Source organism: Hoplias malabaricus, chromosome 15, assembly GCF_029633855.1.
Source record: "Hoplias malabaricus isolate fHopMal1 chromosome 15, fHopMal1.hap1, whole genome shotgun sequence".
Lineage (NCBI taxonomy): Eukaryota > Metazoa > Chordata > Actinopteri > Characiformes > Erythrinidae > Hoplias > Hoplias malabaricus.
Window position 1 is genome coordinate 21,401,237 of NC_089814.1, and position 15,924 is coordinate 21,417,160.

At 36.5% G+C, this 15,924-nt stretch overlaps 3 protein-coding genes across 3 annotated transcripts; all 3 read right to left on the reverse strand.

Annotated features, from left to right (window-relative positions):
- Nucleotides 1–4,129: 4,129 nt before the first annotated feature.
- LOC136668044 (olfactory receptor 4E1-like) lies at nt 4,130–5,071 on the reverse strand. The gene is made up of 2 exons (XM_066645289.1): nt 4,704–5,071; nt 4,130–4,586 (listed from the first exon to the last, which is right to left on the reverse strand). Exons 1-2 carry the CDS (start codon nt 5,069–5,071, stop codon nt 4,130–4,132), a joined length of 825 nt encoding a protein of 274 aa, XP_066501386.1.
- Nucleotides 5,072–8,994: 3,923 nt separating this feature from the next.
- LOC136668045 (olfactory receptor 52D1-like) lies at nt 8,995–9,969 on the reverse strand. Its single transcript, XM_066645290.1, has 2 exons — nt 9,588–9,969; nt 8,995–9,485 (listed from the first exon to the last, which is right to left on the reverse strand). The coding sequence occupies exons 1-2, from the start codon at nt 9,967–9,969 to the stop codon at nt 8,995–8,997; spliced, it is 873 nt and encodes a 290-aa protein (XP_066501387.1).
- Nucleotides 9,970–11,493: 1,524 nt separating this feature from the next.
- LOC136668047 (olfactory receptor 52N2-like) lies at nt 11,494–14,159 on the reverse strand. The gene is made up of 3 exons (XM_066645291.1): nt 13,398–14,159; nt 11,697–11,748; nt 11,494–11,591 (listed from the first exon to the last, which is right to left on the reverse strand). Exons 1-3 carry the CDS (start codon nt 14,157–14,159, stop codon nt 11,494–11,496), a joined length of 912 nt encoding a protein of 303 aa, XP_066501388.1.
- Nucleotides 14,160–15,924: the final 1,765 nt, after the last annotated feature.

Sequence of the window (15,924 nt, forward strand, 5' to 3'; positions counted from 1 at the left end):
CACAAGATAACATTACATAATAAAATGGCACAGAATAGGCCATAGAATTGGCATTACACAGCTGTTCATGTACGAACCTATGGACTTATTTTGTCGTATGTGTATTTATATATATATATTTGTTTAGTGTCCCAACTTTTTTGGAATCTGGTTTGTGTATATATATATATATATACACAAACCGGATTCCAAAAAAGTTGGGACACTAAACAAATTGTGAATAAAAACGGAATGCAATGATGTGGAGATGGCAAATGTCAATATTTTATTCGTAATAGAACATAGATGTATGTATGTATGTATCTTTACACTTATATAGCGCCTTTCTAGACACCCAAGGATTACAATCCACACACACTGGTGAGAAGCGGCAGCCAAACGCGCACAGCCTACTCTCAACCAGGAACGACCGTCCACCTGGAGGACTGCATCGGGCACTAGGGTTTAACCCAGGATAGAGCGCCAATCCATATCTGGGCTCACACATGCAGACATTCATTCATACACCAGGACAGTTATTAGAGAAGCCAATTCACCTACCCCCATGTTTTTTGGACTGTGGGAGGAAACCGGAGCCCCCGGAGGAAACCCACGCAGACACGCAAACCCAAGATCCCAGCGCTGGGAGGCGAACGTGCTAACCACTAAGCCACCGTGCCGCCACAACATGATACAAGATGACAGATCAAAAGTGTAATCTGAGTAAATGTAACAGTTTAAAGGAAAAGTATGTTGATTCAATATTTCACAGTGTCAACAAATCCCAAAATAGTTGGGACAAGTAGTAATAAGTGGCTGGAAAAAGGAAATTGAGCATATAACGAACAGCTGGAAAACCAATTAACACTAATTAGGTCCATTGACAACATGATTGGGTATAAAAAGAGCTTCTCAGAGTGTCAGTGTCTCTCTGAAGCCAAGATGGTAAGAGGATCACCAATTCCACCATTGTTGCGCAAAAAGATAGTGCAGCAATACCAGAATGGTGTTACCCAGCGTAAAATAGCAAAGACTTTTAAGTTATCATCATCAACCATGCATAACATCATCAAATGATTCAGAGAATCTGGAAAAATTGCTGTGCGTAAGGGTCAAGGCCGTAAAACTCTACAGGATGCTTGTGATCTCCGGGCCCTTAAAAGTCACTGCACCTCAAACAGGAATGCCACTGTCAAGGAAATAACAGAATGGGCTCAGGAATACTTCCAAAAAGTGGTCAGATGAGTCACGATTTGAAGTTCTCAATGGAACACTGGGACGCCATGTCATCCGGACCAGAGAGGACAAGGATAACCCAAGTTGTTATCAACGCTCCGTTCAGAAGCCTGCATCACTGATGGTATGGGTTTGCATGAGTGCTTGTGGCATGGGCAGCTTGCATGTCTGGAAAGGCACCATTAATGCATAAATGCTCCCATCTAGACGTCATCTCTTTCAGGGAAGACCCTGCATTTTTCAACAAGATAATGCCAGACCACATTCTGCAACAATCACAACATCATGGCTACGTAGGAGAAGGATCAGGGTACTGAAATGGCCAGCCTGCAGTCCAGATCTTTCACCTATAGAGAACATTTGGCGCATCATAAAGAGGAAGGTGCCACAAAGAAGGCCCAAGACGATTGAACAGTTAGAGGCCTGTATTAGACATGAATGGGAGAGCATTCCTATTTCTAAACTTAAGAAACTGGTCTCCTCTGTCCCCAGACGTCTGTTGAGTGTTGTAAGAAGGAGGGGGGATGCCACACAGTGGTAAAAAATGGCCTTGTCCCAACATTTTTGGGATTTGTTGATGCCATGAAATTTTGAAACAATATATTTTTCCCTTAAAATGATAAAATGATTCTCTCAGTTTAAACTTTTGATCTGTGATTTGTGTTCTATTCTGAATAAAATATTAGATGTTGGCACCTCCACATCATTGCATTCAGTTTTTATTCACAATTTGTTTAGTGTCCCAAATTTTTTGGAATCTGGCTTGTGTGTGTGTGTATATATATATATATATATATATATATATATATATATATATATATATATGATAACAGTATTGTAAGTACAAACTGAATACCTTCTCCAAATTGGGGCTTTTTACCACTGCTACACTGCTGTATTGCCGACAGAGTGTGGCTTTTATCCCCGCTGCTACTTTGCTGTTCATGCCAGCCCAGTGTGGCCGCTATCTCCGCTGTACTTTCAACCGAGCGGGCCTGCCTTCCCCACTGTTACTCTGCTCTGCTTGCCTGCCAAGTGTGGCTGATATCTACGCTGTTAAACACCCCTACCGAATGTTGCTGTTACCACTGCTGTACTCAGACGTAATTCATTCTGTTCTGTTTTGTGTTCTGTTTGCTCTGTTTATGTCTACTCCCCGTAGCTTGGTGAATAACTGGAAAGTTAGCTCGTTTACTAATGGCTCCTAAGCTTTAGCTCAGCACTCTCTTTGACTCAGAGAGGAGTCATGGCAGCCTTGTGATTGGTCAGGGTAATAGTGACATAAGCATTACCCACTTCTTTAACTAAGAAGTAGTCATTATGAATGAAATTATAATCGATTAGAGATTTGATGGTATATGTCTTAGTGAAACCTGGGTCAGAAATTATGAATATTTAGCACTAAACCAAGCCACTCCTACAGGCTATAAATATATACACAGCCCCAGATTAACAGACAAAGTTGGTGGATTATGTGTAATTTACAAAAATTTTTATATATTAACCAAAAACATGGTTGCAACTTCACTTCCTTTGAAATGATGTACATTAATTAACATAACTAGCCAACCTACAAATAAGATCACCCTCCTTAATAAATTTTCACCTCCATCTACTGCTGCCAACCTCGGACCACTCACCACACAATCATCAATTACACTGAGGAAGAAATGGAATTGGAATCTTCCAACTATTGTGGACCCAGATTGACACAGATTATCACCATTAATATAATTATTACTGTTATTGCATTAATCCCCATTACTTAAATCACACTTACAGCAGTACTCTAATTAGTACACTATAGTATAATGACAGACTTGACTGGTGATACTGTTCATTTCTATCAGTATTTTGATCAGAGGAGGATGAGTCTCCCTTGTGAGTCTTGGTTCCTCCCAAGGTTTCTTCCTCCAGCCTCAAAGGAGTTTTTCCTTGCCACTGTCGCCTTTGGCTTGCTTGCATGGGGCTTTCTGATTTGTATTGCTACTCATTCTGATACAAATTCTGTAAAGCTGATTTGTGACAACATCAGTTGTAAAAAATGCTATATAAATAAAAGTTTGATTGATTGAGTTGATTACATTTTAGAGAGATTAATTAAGATGCAATATAAAAGATATGTTAACACAAAATAAAATAATTCAGACAAAATCATGTTTTACAGAATTCATAACAAAATAACACTCAAATAGTATCTTAGCAGATACAGATAGCTGCTATGTGAAAATGCTGATGGTTGGTGATTAAAATGATATAAACATATAATTATAATTCCCTCTTGATTGTCCAACTGGAATTAATTTTACACAGCCATATCCCATATGCAACTTGAGTTTATAAACAATGGGAATTAAGGTTTAATTCCATGGTTTGAAAGGCTTTTGATTAAGCAGTTTTACAGAAGGCATAGGTTGATCTTTGAATTCAATCTTGGTTGAGGAAAGTGGAGATGTCCCTGATGGTGACCAGTCAAAATTCCTAATATTAAAGTCACAAAAAGTCAAATTTTTTTATGAGATAAAGCACACTCATCTCATTATACTACAGTAACATGCTACTGGCATAGAGACCTTCACAAAAAAATCCACTCTAGTGTATGAGCACATTTTGGACAAGAGGGTTGACACATTTTACAGCTAACAGTGTGCAAAATGTATTTAATATTATAAACAAATAATTTAAATAAATAAATATTAAAATTATGAGCCAAACATTTTACTGAAAAAGATAATTAAATTGAAGTAACAATTTCAGTACATTAAAAAAAATTAAACTAAAGTATTCTCTCACCAAACTGTTATTGTCCACTGTTTACAGGTTACACCTTGACAGCACAACCAGGACTGTCGCCTATAAACAGTTAAAATTAGAAAAAAATTACTTGAGAATCCTTGATGTAACATGGAAATTTTTATCTTGGCATCAGCTTTTCTGAATGTAAGATCTTTAATATAACATGTCTGATTTCAGTACACTGCAGAGCATATATGAGAGGATTCAGAATGCCTGGGACAATATGGAAGAGAAGGGCTGCTGTTTTTCTGTACTCTGCAACACCAGAGAAACGATGGAGAATGAACATAGAACACCCACATGACCCCATGATCATATAAACAGTCAAGTGTGTGCTACAGGTTTTCAAAGCTTTGCTGTTCACAGATTTATTTTTGCTGAAGAAACAAACAGCTGCTATTTTTGAATAAGTAAGTCCAATAATTGCAATGGAACAGCCAGCTACAGCTGCGGTGTACACAAGGCCATAAATGTTATTAATTTCAGAACTTTCACATGAGAGTTTGTAGAGTGATACATTATCACAGAATGGGTTTGCTATGAATGTTCCACAGCGATTCAGCCTTAGTGTGAGACTTAACAAAATACAAACGAGCAGCAGTGGCACACCCCAGGCTGATGCAGTTAGTTTAGCCACCATCTTAGTAGTCATAATAGTTGTGTAGTTCAGTGGATTACAAATGGCAACATACCGGTCAAAGGCCATAACAATGAGTATGTAGTTAGTAGCACAAGTGAACAAATGATAACCAAAAGCTTGGGTAACACAATCTACATAACTAATGTAACGCTCTGAGTCTGGCTTCAATATGTCAATCATAAATCGAGGGACAACAACAGAGTTTCCAAACACATCATTAAAAGGAAGGTTACAGAAGAGAAGGTACATAGGTTCATGTAAACTTCTTTCCATTATTATTAGCAGGAGGATTCCAGTGTTTGATATTACAATGAATGCATAAACAAACAGTAAGAAAAGAAATGTAGGATAAATGTAAGGTTCAGAGACAACCAGTCCCTCCAGCTGCAAAACAGGGCTATTATATGTCAGGTTTTCCATTTAAAATGAATAAAGCAGTTGATGAAATAAGACAAAAAAGAAAAAAAAAACTACAAACACTGTCAACACAAAAGTATTGGCAGATATTGTAAGTCTTTCTTTAAATATTTTTCAGTTAACAGATACATTTATATGTGTTGTCACTTCTGCTTTTCCATTTTCTCCATTGACACTGCAACATTGAAATAGAAGATATTTTGCTAAATTAATAATCATTTTCATGTTTAAAATACACACATTTTCTCCTTGACTAACTAATCTGTCAAAAAAATAACATTAGCATACCCCAGCACTGTTATTCCGATTTCTTTTTATTTACTAAGGAACTTAATGTTTGGAGCAAAACAACAACTGCCAGGACAGACGGCCTTTTATTTACGGACTCTAAAGAGCTCATGGGACTTTGGATGGAGTGTCATTACAGTAAAGCATTTTGGTTGGAATGTGTACCAATATGGGGGCATTACAATTAGTTTAGTGTTTCAATACCTTGTTTTGAGGTTTTTATGAATTTTCCGTGCTCTGACACACCCAGATAGGCTCATTATATAATTTATTGATACTTTTTCATTATATAATTTTAAATCATTTTGCAAGTCACAGTGAGGGTGTGTTGGTGAGGGCTAAAGGGAGAGATGAGCTGGCAGTGTTTTTTAAAAATATCAAAGTGAAAATACATCCTCATATAAATAAGGAATTATTATAAATTATCTCAAGCACATTCAACATATTTTTGTCTGAGCCTCCAGTAAAAGACTAATGTTGAAAGGTTGTATATACCAGATGGTTAATTCAGTTGCTTGGCTATAGATTTACCAACTGAACAAAAAAAAAATTCCCTAAAAATGCATTTATGATTAAATAGTAACTAAAAACTGTCATCTATGTTCTATTATGAACAAATTATTGACATTTGCCATCTCCACATCATTGCATTCAGTTTTTATTCAGAATTTGTTTAGTGTCCCTACTTTTTTGTATATCCGGTTTGTATATACCAGGTGGTTTATTCAGTTGCTTGGCTATAGATCTACCCACTGAATGAAAAAGAAAAATCCCTAAAAATGCATTTATGATTAAATAGTAACTAAAATCTTAGTAAATATCTGATCATTTTTCTGTACAGAAAACACATATTGAGAAAAATCACATACATATTTGCCATTTTCTCCAGGGGAAGACGTAAAAGGTCACAATATGTGTCACATCTCGTAAATTTGTGTGCCATTTAGAATCCTGATTTTACCAATGGGAATTATGGCTTGGCCAGTTATTTGGATGTAATATATAAGTGGGGGCTGCACGGTGGCTCAGCAGGTGGTGTCGCAGTCACACAGCTCCGGGGACCTGGAGGTTGTGGGTTCGATTCCCGCTCCGGGTGACTGTCTGTGAGGAGTTGATGTGTTCTCCCCGTGTCCGCATGGGTTTCCTCCAGGTGTTCGGTTTCCTCCCACAGTCCAAAAACACACGTTGGTAGGTGGATTGGCAACTCAAAAGTGTGTAAATGTGTGAGTGTGTGTGTGTCTATGTTGCTCTGTGAAGGACTGGCGCCGCCTCAAGGGTGTGTTCCTGCCTTGCGCCCAATGATTCCAGGTAGGCTCTGGACCCACCGCGACCCTGAACTGGATAAGCGGTTACAGATAATGAATGAATGAATATACAAGTGGGAAAATTGATTATTTCTCAGATTCTGACGTCAGATTACTTCTTGAGAATCCCAGATGTTTAACCTCAGGCCTAGTATTTTTTGAGATCTGAATTTTTAAGACTTGAATTTATGGGTTTAAATTAAATTTTATATCTGAATATTTCACACCGTCTCAAGTTCCTAGTTAATCAAATGTTATATAATTCAAATATAAAACATTATTTGAACAAATATATTAACCCATTTTAAATATTCATAATTCAGATTCAAATACTATAGTGATTTAGATCATAAGTTTGTCCCCAAAGTCTTCTGGAGAAATATATCAAGGATCAGGAAAATGCTTTAAGGATGGAAGAGAGAAAGGATTGAATGACCAGAAATATATTTGATTCTGACTGAGACATGGCTGAACAGTAGCGTCCACAACAGAACACTTATAAAAGTTTAAACTACCAAAAATCCATATTACAGCACAAAGGGAAAGGTAGCAGATACATTAGAATAGGCTTTATTTATGCCACTTAGTTAAAAGGGACTTAGTAATACAAGCTCAACATCTGAGAAGATTTATACTGGTTCTATATTATTATTATTATGATGGCATGGTGGTGCAGCAGACAGTGTTGCCGTCACACAGCTCCATGGACTTGGAGGTTGTGGGTTCAAGTCCTGCTCTGTGTGATTGTCTGTGAGTTTGGTGTGTTCTTCCCGTGTTCGTGTGGGTTTCCTCCGGGTGCTCCGGTTTCCTCCCGCGGTCCAAAAAACACACACTAGTAGGTGGACTGGTGACTCAAAAGTATCCATAGGTGTGAGTTAATGTGTGAGTGTGTGTCGCCCTATGAAGGTCTGGCACCCCCTTCAAGGTGTGTTCCTGCCTTGTGCCCAGTGATTATATAAAAGTTTTGTGTTATTACTACCACACTAATGCTGCAAAAATGTACTACTTTTTATTAAAATACTATAAACTGACTTGAAGATGCCTATTGCCTAAGTGCCTATTTCCAGTAAATACCTGCACAAAACTCCACTTTCTTACAGGTACACAGGGCAATGTAGCACTAGGGCTGTCTCTTATTATTATTATTCTAATATTGCACTTACCAGCTAGGTGCCTGAGATTGGCCCCATTTAAATGAAAAATATGAAACACACAAACAGAGAGAGAGAAAGAAGAAGAGGAAGAGAGAAATCTGAAAATTGATGTTCAGCATCCAGTTTAAACTACATTTTTAAAAAGTCTGTATAAACTTGTATGTATAGCTATTTCTGTCTGTCACACAACCTAACAAAGAGTAAACAGATATTCACCTTGCAGTTAGCTGCTTTGCATTTAATGCTTTGCAACAGCTTAGTCTTAATACACAACCTTTGACAATACGTTTCAGAGTCTGGAGATTGAGGTACGGTCTCTACTTCAACTGCTTCAGACAAAATAAATTCAGGTTGAAAAGTGCAGTTTGAAAATGTAATGATGCCATATATTGCCATAATATTCGTTTTTTCAGTTTTTGATTTAAGGAAAGATAATTCACATTCGTATCAATTTGCATGTATATAATCTTGATTCTGACAGATATTAAAGGGGATAAACCTGAAAATTTTCGGGTCAAGAGAATACCGTCTCTCAAATTTTTAATCAAGACGTAATTTTTTGACAAGCAAGCCTTATTGGCCTCCACTGTAACCTTCAAACAAAGGTAGGCTGTAAGATGAAGTATCAACTTAGAACCTTGAAAAAATATTTCAAACTGTTGGTCATTATTTGTGTCTTGCTTCTTGCTTTTCATTACTTTTTTTTGCCTTGTGTCTTGCTAAAAAAAAAAAAAAAAAACATTTCCAAATGATTGGTTTTCATGTTATTTAATGTCTTCATGCAACAATATTAAAGTACATGCCAATATTTTATGACAGTACAAGAAAAGATTTTAAAAGATGTCAACTCAAAATACAAGCTAGTAAAATATTCTGTCATTAGTGAAATAATGACTCAGGTGTAAACAGTAAAACCTTCCTGTGTATGAATATAAAAGACAAATCCAGTTTGGTGTAACCTAAAACATTGCAATGGTCTGTGATATATAGACTTAAACACACACAAACTGTAGTTATATATGTGAAACTATTATTTGTTATATTAGTACTTGAAAACATTTCCAACAAATCCAATCAATCTTATGTACAACTTATTTTTCACCTTTAGGTGGGGCTAAGGGTTTAATTTAGAAAGCTTAAACGACACAAACATTTCCAACACAAAGTATAGTATGATGCATTATAAAGATGGTGAAAGGGGTCCTTTAAAATCCTCATCACAGTGCCATATTTTTGAGGGTAGAATTTTTAAAACAGCATGTCGTATCTCAGTAGTTTGCAAGACATATATGACAGGGTTGAGAATTCCTGGGCCAACATGGAACAACAGCGCCGCCCCTTTCCTATAGTCTTCAACACCAGAGAAACGATGGAGTATGATCATAGTAAAACCAGATATCCACATAATCAAATAGACAGTCAAGTGTGTGCTGCAGGTTTTCACAGCCTTGCTGTTCAGAGATTTGTTTTTAGTAGTGAGGCAGACAGCTGCTATTTTGGCATATGTAATTACAATGCACCCCATAGAAGAGCCAAGTAAAAGTGCTGTATACACAAGCCCATATATGTTATTAATATACGGATTCTGACATGACAGTTTGAAGAGTGAAGCATTATCACAGAACGGATTTGCTATTCGTGTTCCACAGTGATTCAGTCTTATTGTAAGAGCTAATAGTATACTCACACAGACCAGGGCCACACCCCAAGCAGATGCTGTCAGTTTGGTCACCATTTTCATAGTCATTATAGTTGTATAGCGCAATGGATTACAAATGGCAACATATCTGTCAAAGGCCATAACCATGAGAATAGTATGAGAAGCAGCAGCGTATGTGTGGTAGCAGAAAGCTTGCGTAACACAATCTATATAACTGATGTAACGTTCAGACACTGGCTGAAAAAGGTCCATCATTAACCGAGGGACAATAATGGTGTTTCCAAACACATCATTAAAGGGAAGGTTACAGAAGAGAAAATACATAGGTTCATGTAGACCACTTTTCATTGTTATTAGCAGAATGATTCCAATGTTAGACACCATAATGACCACATAAACAACCAGGAAAAATAGAAATGTAGGATAAATATAATGCTCAGAGACAACAAGTCCCTCCATATTTAAAAGAGGGCTATTAAATGTTAGGTTTTCCATATAGAATCAGCATAAAATCTAATTAAATTTTAAAACTAAAAAGGACATTGTACTTAGAAAATATTTAGAAATGTAAGTAAAGGTAACAGTTTAACATGGTAGCAGGAAGAAAAACATGTCTTATTCCAGTGTTGCTCCAGTACCTCCCATTATGATAAAATAAACAAACCACAAAATATTGCATACCAGTTATATATTGTAAAAGTCTAGTTAAATGACTACACCACAAGAACTGTATTAGCTACCTGGCCTGCCATCCTTTTATTGACATTCTTTTACTCGTGGGACACCAAAAGCAGTGTGCAAAACCATGTAGTTTACAATAACATGTGACACTTCACTCTATGTGCAGATTACAATGAAACAACAATAGCAGACAATCCATGGTATATTAAATATGATAAGCACACTGTAGTCACCATTTTTAAGACTCAGGAAAAAAATGACAACTGAAATACATTGAAATGTGTAGTGAAGCCAGCAAGGTTGATATCTCCTTATCTACCTTCATTGTCTGTAACAGCTTCATTTTCTTCAGGGTCTTGGTGGGTCCAGAGCCTACCTAAAATCAATGGACGCAAGGGAGGAACACACACAGGACAAGGCACCAGTCCAGAGGGCATCACATACTCACTCACACCAATGGACAATTTTGAATAGCAAACATATGTTTTTTTAATTGTGGGAGGAAACCAGAGCACCCAGAGTAAAAAAGTGCAGACACTGGGACAACAAACCAAATTCCTCACAGACAGTGAACCAAGGTGGGGTTTGGACCTGCAACCCAGGATCCTGGAGCTTTTTGACAGTGACACTTCCTGTTTTGCCCATGCTGCCTATTATTCCTTTTCTTTCAGTTTCTTTTGTTCATTGTTTATTTGTTAATTCATTCATTCATGCATTTATTCATTCATTCATTCATTAATTTGTATCCACTTGAATGCAACTGCTACACCATTTTAGGCCAAAGGGAATATTTCAAATTAAGAAGCATAAAAGCTGATTGTTTACAGTATAATAAATATTGAAATCAGAATATTGTGCAAAATGGAATTCATTGCTTTGCCTGAACATACTCTGTGGTTGGGCACGTTGAATTTAATGGAGTGTTGTCACATTTTGTCTCTCTTCTGTGCTTTCTGTTTTCTTTTTGTTCTTTTTTATGGATATTTGTTTTGGTCTCACCATGTGCTCATGTGTTCCTAAATTACATGCTGCTGGAGTCAATGCTTCAAGAGCCGCTACACACAGACGTATCCAGGACATGGGCTACAACTCCTTGTGTCAAGCCACTCATGATCCAGAGACAACACGAGAAGTGTCTTACCTGGACCAAAGAGAAAAAGGTCTGGACTGTTGCTCAGTGTCCAAAGTCTTGTTTTCAGATGAAAGTAAATTTTGCATTTCATTTGGAAATCAAGGTCACAGAGTCCTTGGAGGAAGAGTGGAGAGGCACACAATCCAAGTTGCTTGAGGTTGTGTTACATCAAGTCTAAAGTCAGCAAAGCAGTCTACCAGGAAATTTTAGAGGACTTCATGCTTCCCTTTGCTGGCAAGCTTTATGGAGATGTGGATTTCATTATCCAGCAGGACATGGCACCTGTCCACACTGCCAAAAATACCTGGTTTAAACACAGTATCATTGTGCTTAATTGACCAGCAAACCTGCCTGACCAAAACCGCATAGAGAATCTATGAGCTATTGTCAAGAGGAAGATGGGAGACACCGGACCCAGCAATGCAGTAGAGCTGAAGGCCACTGTAGAGGCTCAGAAGTAACTGAAAGAAAAAAAACACATATCAAAATATTGTTTTGTTATTTACCTATCTTCTTTTCAGTATAAATATTCAATTGGTTTCAGTTAACTCGAAAGGAGTAAAGGCTATTACCTATGTCTGCCAAAGGGGGGCGTATGATACGCAATTGATAGAGAATAGAACTGCGCACCACGGAGGAAGAATAAATCCTCTTGTTGAGAAGTTTACATCAGCTCAACACGTGTGCTCTCTTTATTCTTTATCTCAGGTTGGTAAAAACATGAAAATCAAGTGTACATGATGTTTTTTTTAAATACAAGATGTCACTAATTAGGTAGTTGCAGGTGGTGAAAGGTGAAAAGGTTTTGTGATAAATATCGTGTATGTAGTAAGTAAGTGTGAGCTAACCTTCTAATGCTAGCGGCAGTGCATAGGAATACATGGTGAGACAAGTTAGTCTAAACCAGTCAATGGATAAGGGACCTTTTGAGTATTAAATAATTAATCTATGAAACGTTTTCATCTAAAATGACATTTACTGAGTATAGTTACTAGATGTACATATTTTAGGTTATTTCCCATCACCAGAAAATGTTATTGGAGTCCAGTATATTCAATACTGTATATGGCAGCTAATTTGAAGTCATTTGGTAAGAGATGCCATTTAGAAAATACTTGTAATTCATGCGTTGATAAATATTATTTCATGGTTCATGATATGCATGTATATATATATATATAAATGTAAATATTTATACATGTTAGAAACAAAAACAAAAGAAAACTTTTAAGACATGTTATAGTCAGTTATTGATTTTATGTAGAAATGTAAAACCAAACATGAATCAAATGAAAACAGTTTGATGCATTGGGAGTACAAAACATGATTTAAAAGGGTGTTTTATTTGAGGTTCTATACAAGGCAAGAGAATATATAGGAAATATAAGATGTGTTAGTTGATCACTATACCTGATACATATTGCTTTGCTCTTGGAGTCATGACTATTACAGCTTATAAAAGCTCCGGCCATGCTTGTGCTGGACTGAACTGAGGCCGACTAACATGAATAGAATTTGAGATAAGTGCTAGATAATTGAAAGTTTAAACTCACGTTGGAAGAATAAATCCTCTTGTTGTGAAGTTTACATCAGCTCAACACATGTGCTCTCTTTATTCTTTATCTCAGATCACATGCTCCCTGAGGTGAGTCTTAGGGGGGCAACACCACTATCAACGCAACCTTCATAACAATGAGTGTTCATAACACTTCTTGTTATACACTCTATAACAAGAAAAGAGTGTAATAATGGAGAAATGAGGGAATAGAAAATTGTTAGACATAGGTGAATAACTGTTAAAATCCCTGATTTACCACAGCACCACTGGAAGACACTATCTGAGAGCAGTCAACCACATGCTCAGGTAGAGAGCCATGCATACAGAAAAGTGAAGTTATAAGAAATAAATCAACACAAATAACAGAAGTAAAATTAAAATCCAACTATTTTGGAGATTAACATCACCCATATTACTGGGAACAATCTAGAAACATGCTCTAGAACAGCGGTCCCCAACCACCGTCTAAATGTTAATGTTTTACTTTGAAAAGTGACTTCTGTGCGGAATGACTGCAAAAATGATCAAAATAATTAAAGTAAATGAACATGCCAAAACAATGAAATAAACACACAAATGAGTAGTGCATGTTTTCATAGCCTTCCTCTTCAGTCCACTGTTGTCACTGCTTAGACAGAGAATAGCTATCTTTATATAAGTGAATGCAATGCATGATATAGAAACAATCCAGAATATTGTTGTAGTAGACAAACCATAGATTTGGTTAATTATCACATTCTCACAAGATAGTTTAAAGAGGGATGGATTGTCACAGTAAGGGTAAGAAATGGTTGAATTGCAATGGGAGAGTTTAACTGAGAGGCTTATTAGAATTCCTGTTGGGATTATTGCCACTCCCCATGCGAATGCAGTGAGGGAAGCAACCGATTTATTGGTCATTATACTGTTGTATCTTAAGGGGTTGCATATGGCTACATACCTGTCAAATGCCATAGCCATTAATATAGTTTGATTAGATGTACCCAGAACATGAACCAAGTAAGCTTGAATTACACAAGCAATATAACTAATATACCTGTCAGATGCTTGTTTAAAAATATCTTTCACCATACCAGACACCACAACAGTAGCTCCCAGAGCATCACATATTGGGAGATTACAGAAAAGAAAATACATGGGTTTGTGAAGGATTTTATCCATCAAAATAAGGACAATAAGTCCAATGTTGGATACCATAATATATATATATATATATGCTAAAAAGAGAAAGATGAAAGCTGGATAAGATGAAAGGGGTGTAACCTTTAATCCTTCTATCATAAGTATTTGGTTTCTGTATGTTCCTTTTTCCATTTGAAGACTGTGGAAGAAAAGAAGTGAATATAATACATACATATGGCATTTAAATTTTAAGCAAGAACAATCAATGCTTACAATTAAGGGTCATTATTCACGTAAAAACAAGCATAACAAAAATTGTTTAAAGCTGAAACGGAAAACATTGCCATATACATATACTAGTATACTCAGTTAAGGTCCTTCACTACAGGTTTCCAAAGCTAGCCATTTAACATTATGAAATCTGTGTGTTTCATTTGCATTCAGAATTGCAGTATTTGTTTAGCTTATGTGGCCACTCATCAAGGTGGGTGCGTAAAAAGCACAGCTGTGCTCTGTGCCAGACAAGTCAAACTTATATTCTTTTTCTTTCCCCCAAACTTGTTTTTGTGTGCACTGAATGGTAATTTTAATTCAATTATTTGAATTTATATATAGTTTACACATTTATCTTTATCTGTCTTTCAAAGCCTTCAAAAATGTGTTTTTGCAGAGTGTTCTCTGAATATTAGATATGTGTCTGACACAAGTTTGTGGGGCAGCTGTGACCTAATGGTTAAAGAAGCAGGCTTCAACATTCATGGTTGGAGGAGACAGAGTAAAATCTTTTTACATTGATTTCCATTTAAAGTTATAAAGGTTTTTGTAAATGTAGATTTGTCTTAAAGGGTACCTCTACCATTGTGGACAGTAGCAGTACTCTCTTGTTGTTTACATTCCAAGTTTAAGCATCTTTTAAAGTGAAATGGTGTGTTTGAGGGGAAAAAATACTGTTGTTTGCACGTGAATGAGGTTTAAGTTGTCTGTACATTTTTATTCACTGTTTGAATTATCACAGAAACTCAGTTGTTTAGTTTTGAAGCACTTCCTTTAATGCAGTTAGCCGTCTCCCGAATTTGAAGGCATTCCACCTTAAGGGATCCAAAACCACAAGTCCATATCAGAATCAGATTTATTTTGGCCAAGTATGTTTTACACAGAAGGAATTTGGTTCCGGTTGATGGTGTCTTTATATGAGCGGAGAAAGACAGACAGAGAGAAAGAGAAAAACTGGCATACCAGAGCGAGCCTGTCTGTCTTTTCACTCATTTACAGACACTGGGGCTTAGTTAACACATCCAACTAGTTTCCAGCAAGCAAACAGACTGGAGAGCTAGCAAATGGTGAGGAAACAAGTTCTGAATTTTATAAAAAGTGTTTTTGTTCATAAACATGAATTACATCTTTAAGGGCTTTGGGGGTGGGGCTTAACAACAGAAGCTGGATTCCACTACACTGACATTCTGCACTTTGAGCAGATTAAAGATTAAAATTTTATTAGCCTGGTATGTCTGAGGATTGAAAATAACTTTATTTTAAATGTCTACTGTGGTCCAGCTAATGAACTTATTATATTTATATTTATTATATGAACAAATTATATTTATGTGTTTCTATTATTTTACCATAGGTGCTAATACCACAATATGCTGGAAAAATAAGTGATTTAATGGTCAGCATGAAATACAAGCCAATCAGGGTAAAAAATTTAATCAATAAAAAAATTGACATTTATGTAAACAGACAGACATTTTATTCTTTCTTACCCCTGTACCTTATTTTCACCTCAAATGACTGTGATAGTGCAATGGCTAACAGGTCAAACTCTATTGTAAATAACAAATACGACAGAGGTCAGCCTTGTCTTGTCCCTCTTAGCAAAGGGAAATATTCTGAGTGGTCATTATTTAAAAGCCATATCTATTAAAGTGATTCCCAACAACAATGGGAAGATGACGAT

Excerpts from the sequence above, each read along its gene's own strand:
- LOC136668044 (XM_066645289.1), bottom strand. The coding sequence starts at position 5,071 with ATGGAAAACCTGACATATAATAGCCCTGTTTTGCAGCTGGAGGGACTG. Across the intron at positions 4,587-4,703 it reads ATTGTTATGGCCTTTGACCG|TCTCACACTAAGGCTGAATC; the intron begins GTATGTTGCCAT and ends TATTTTGTTAAG.
- LOC136668045 (XM_066645290.1), bottom strand. The coding sequence starts at position 9,969 with ATGGAAAACCTAACATTTAATAGCCCTCTTTTAAATATGGAGGGACTT. Across the intron at positions 9,486-9,587 it reads TGACAGATATGTTGCCATTT|CTCTTACAATAAGACTGAAT; the intron begins GTAATCCATTGC and ends GTATACTATTAG.
- LOC136668047 (XM_066645291.1), bottom strand. The coding sequence starts at position 14,159 with ATGGAAAAAGGAACATACAGAAACCAAATACTTATGATAGAAGGATTA. Across the intron at positions 11,749-13,397 it reads GTGTTTATTTCATTGTTTTG|TTACTTCTGAGCCTCTACAG; the intron begins GCATGTTCATTT and ends TTTTTCTTTCAG. Across the intron at positions 11,592-11,696 it reads CTACTGCATTGCTGGGTCCG|GTATTTTTGGCAGTGTGGAC; the intron begins GTGTCTCCCATC and ends TGTTTAAACCAG.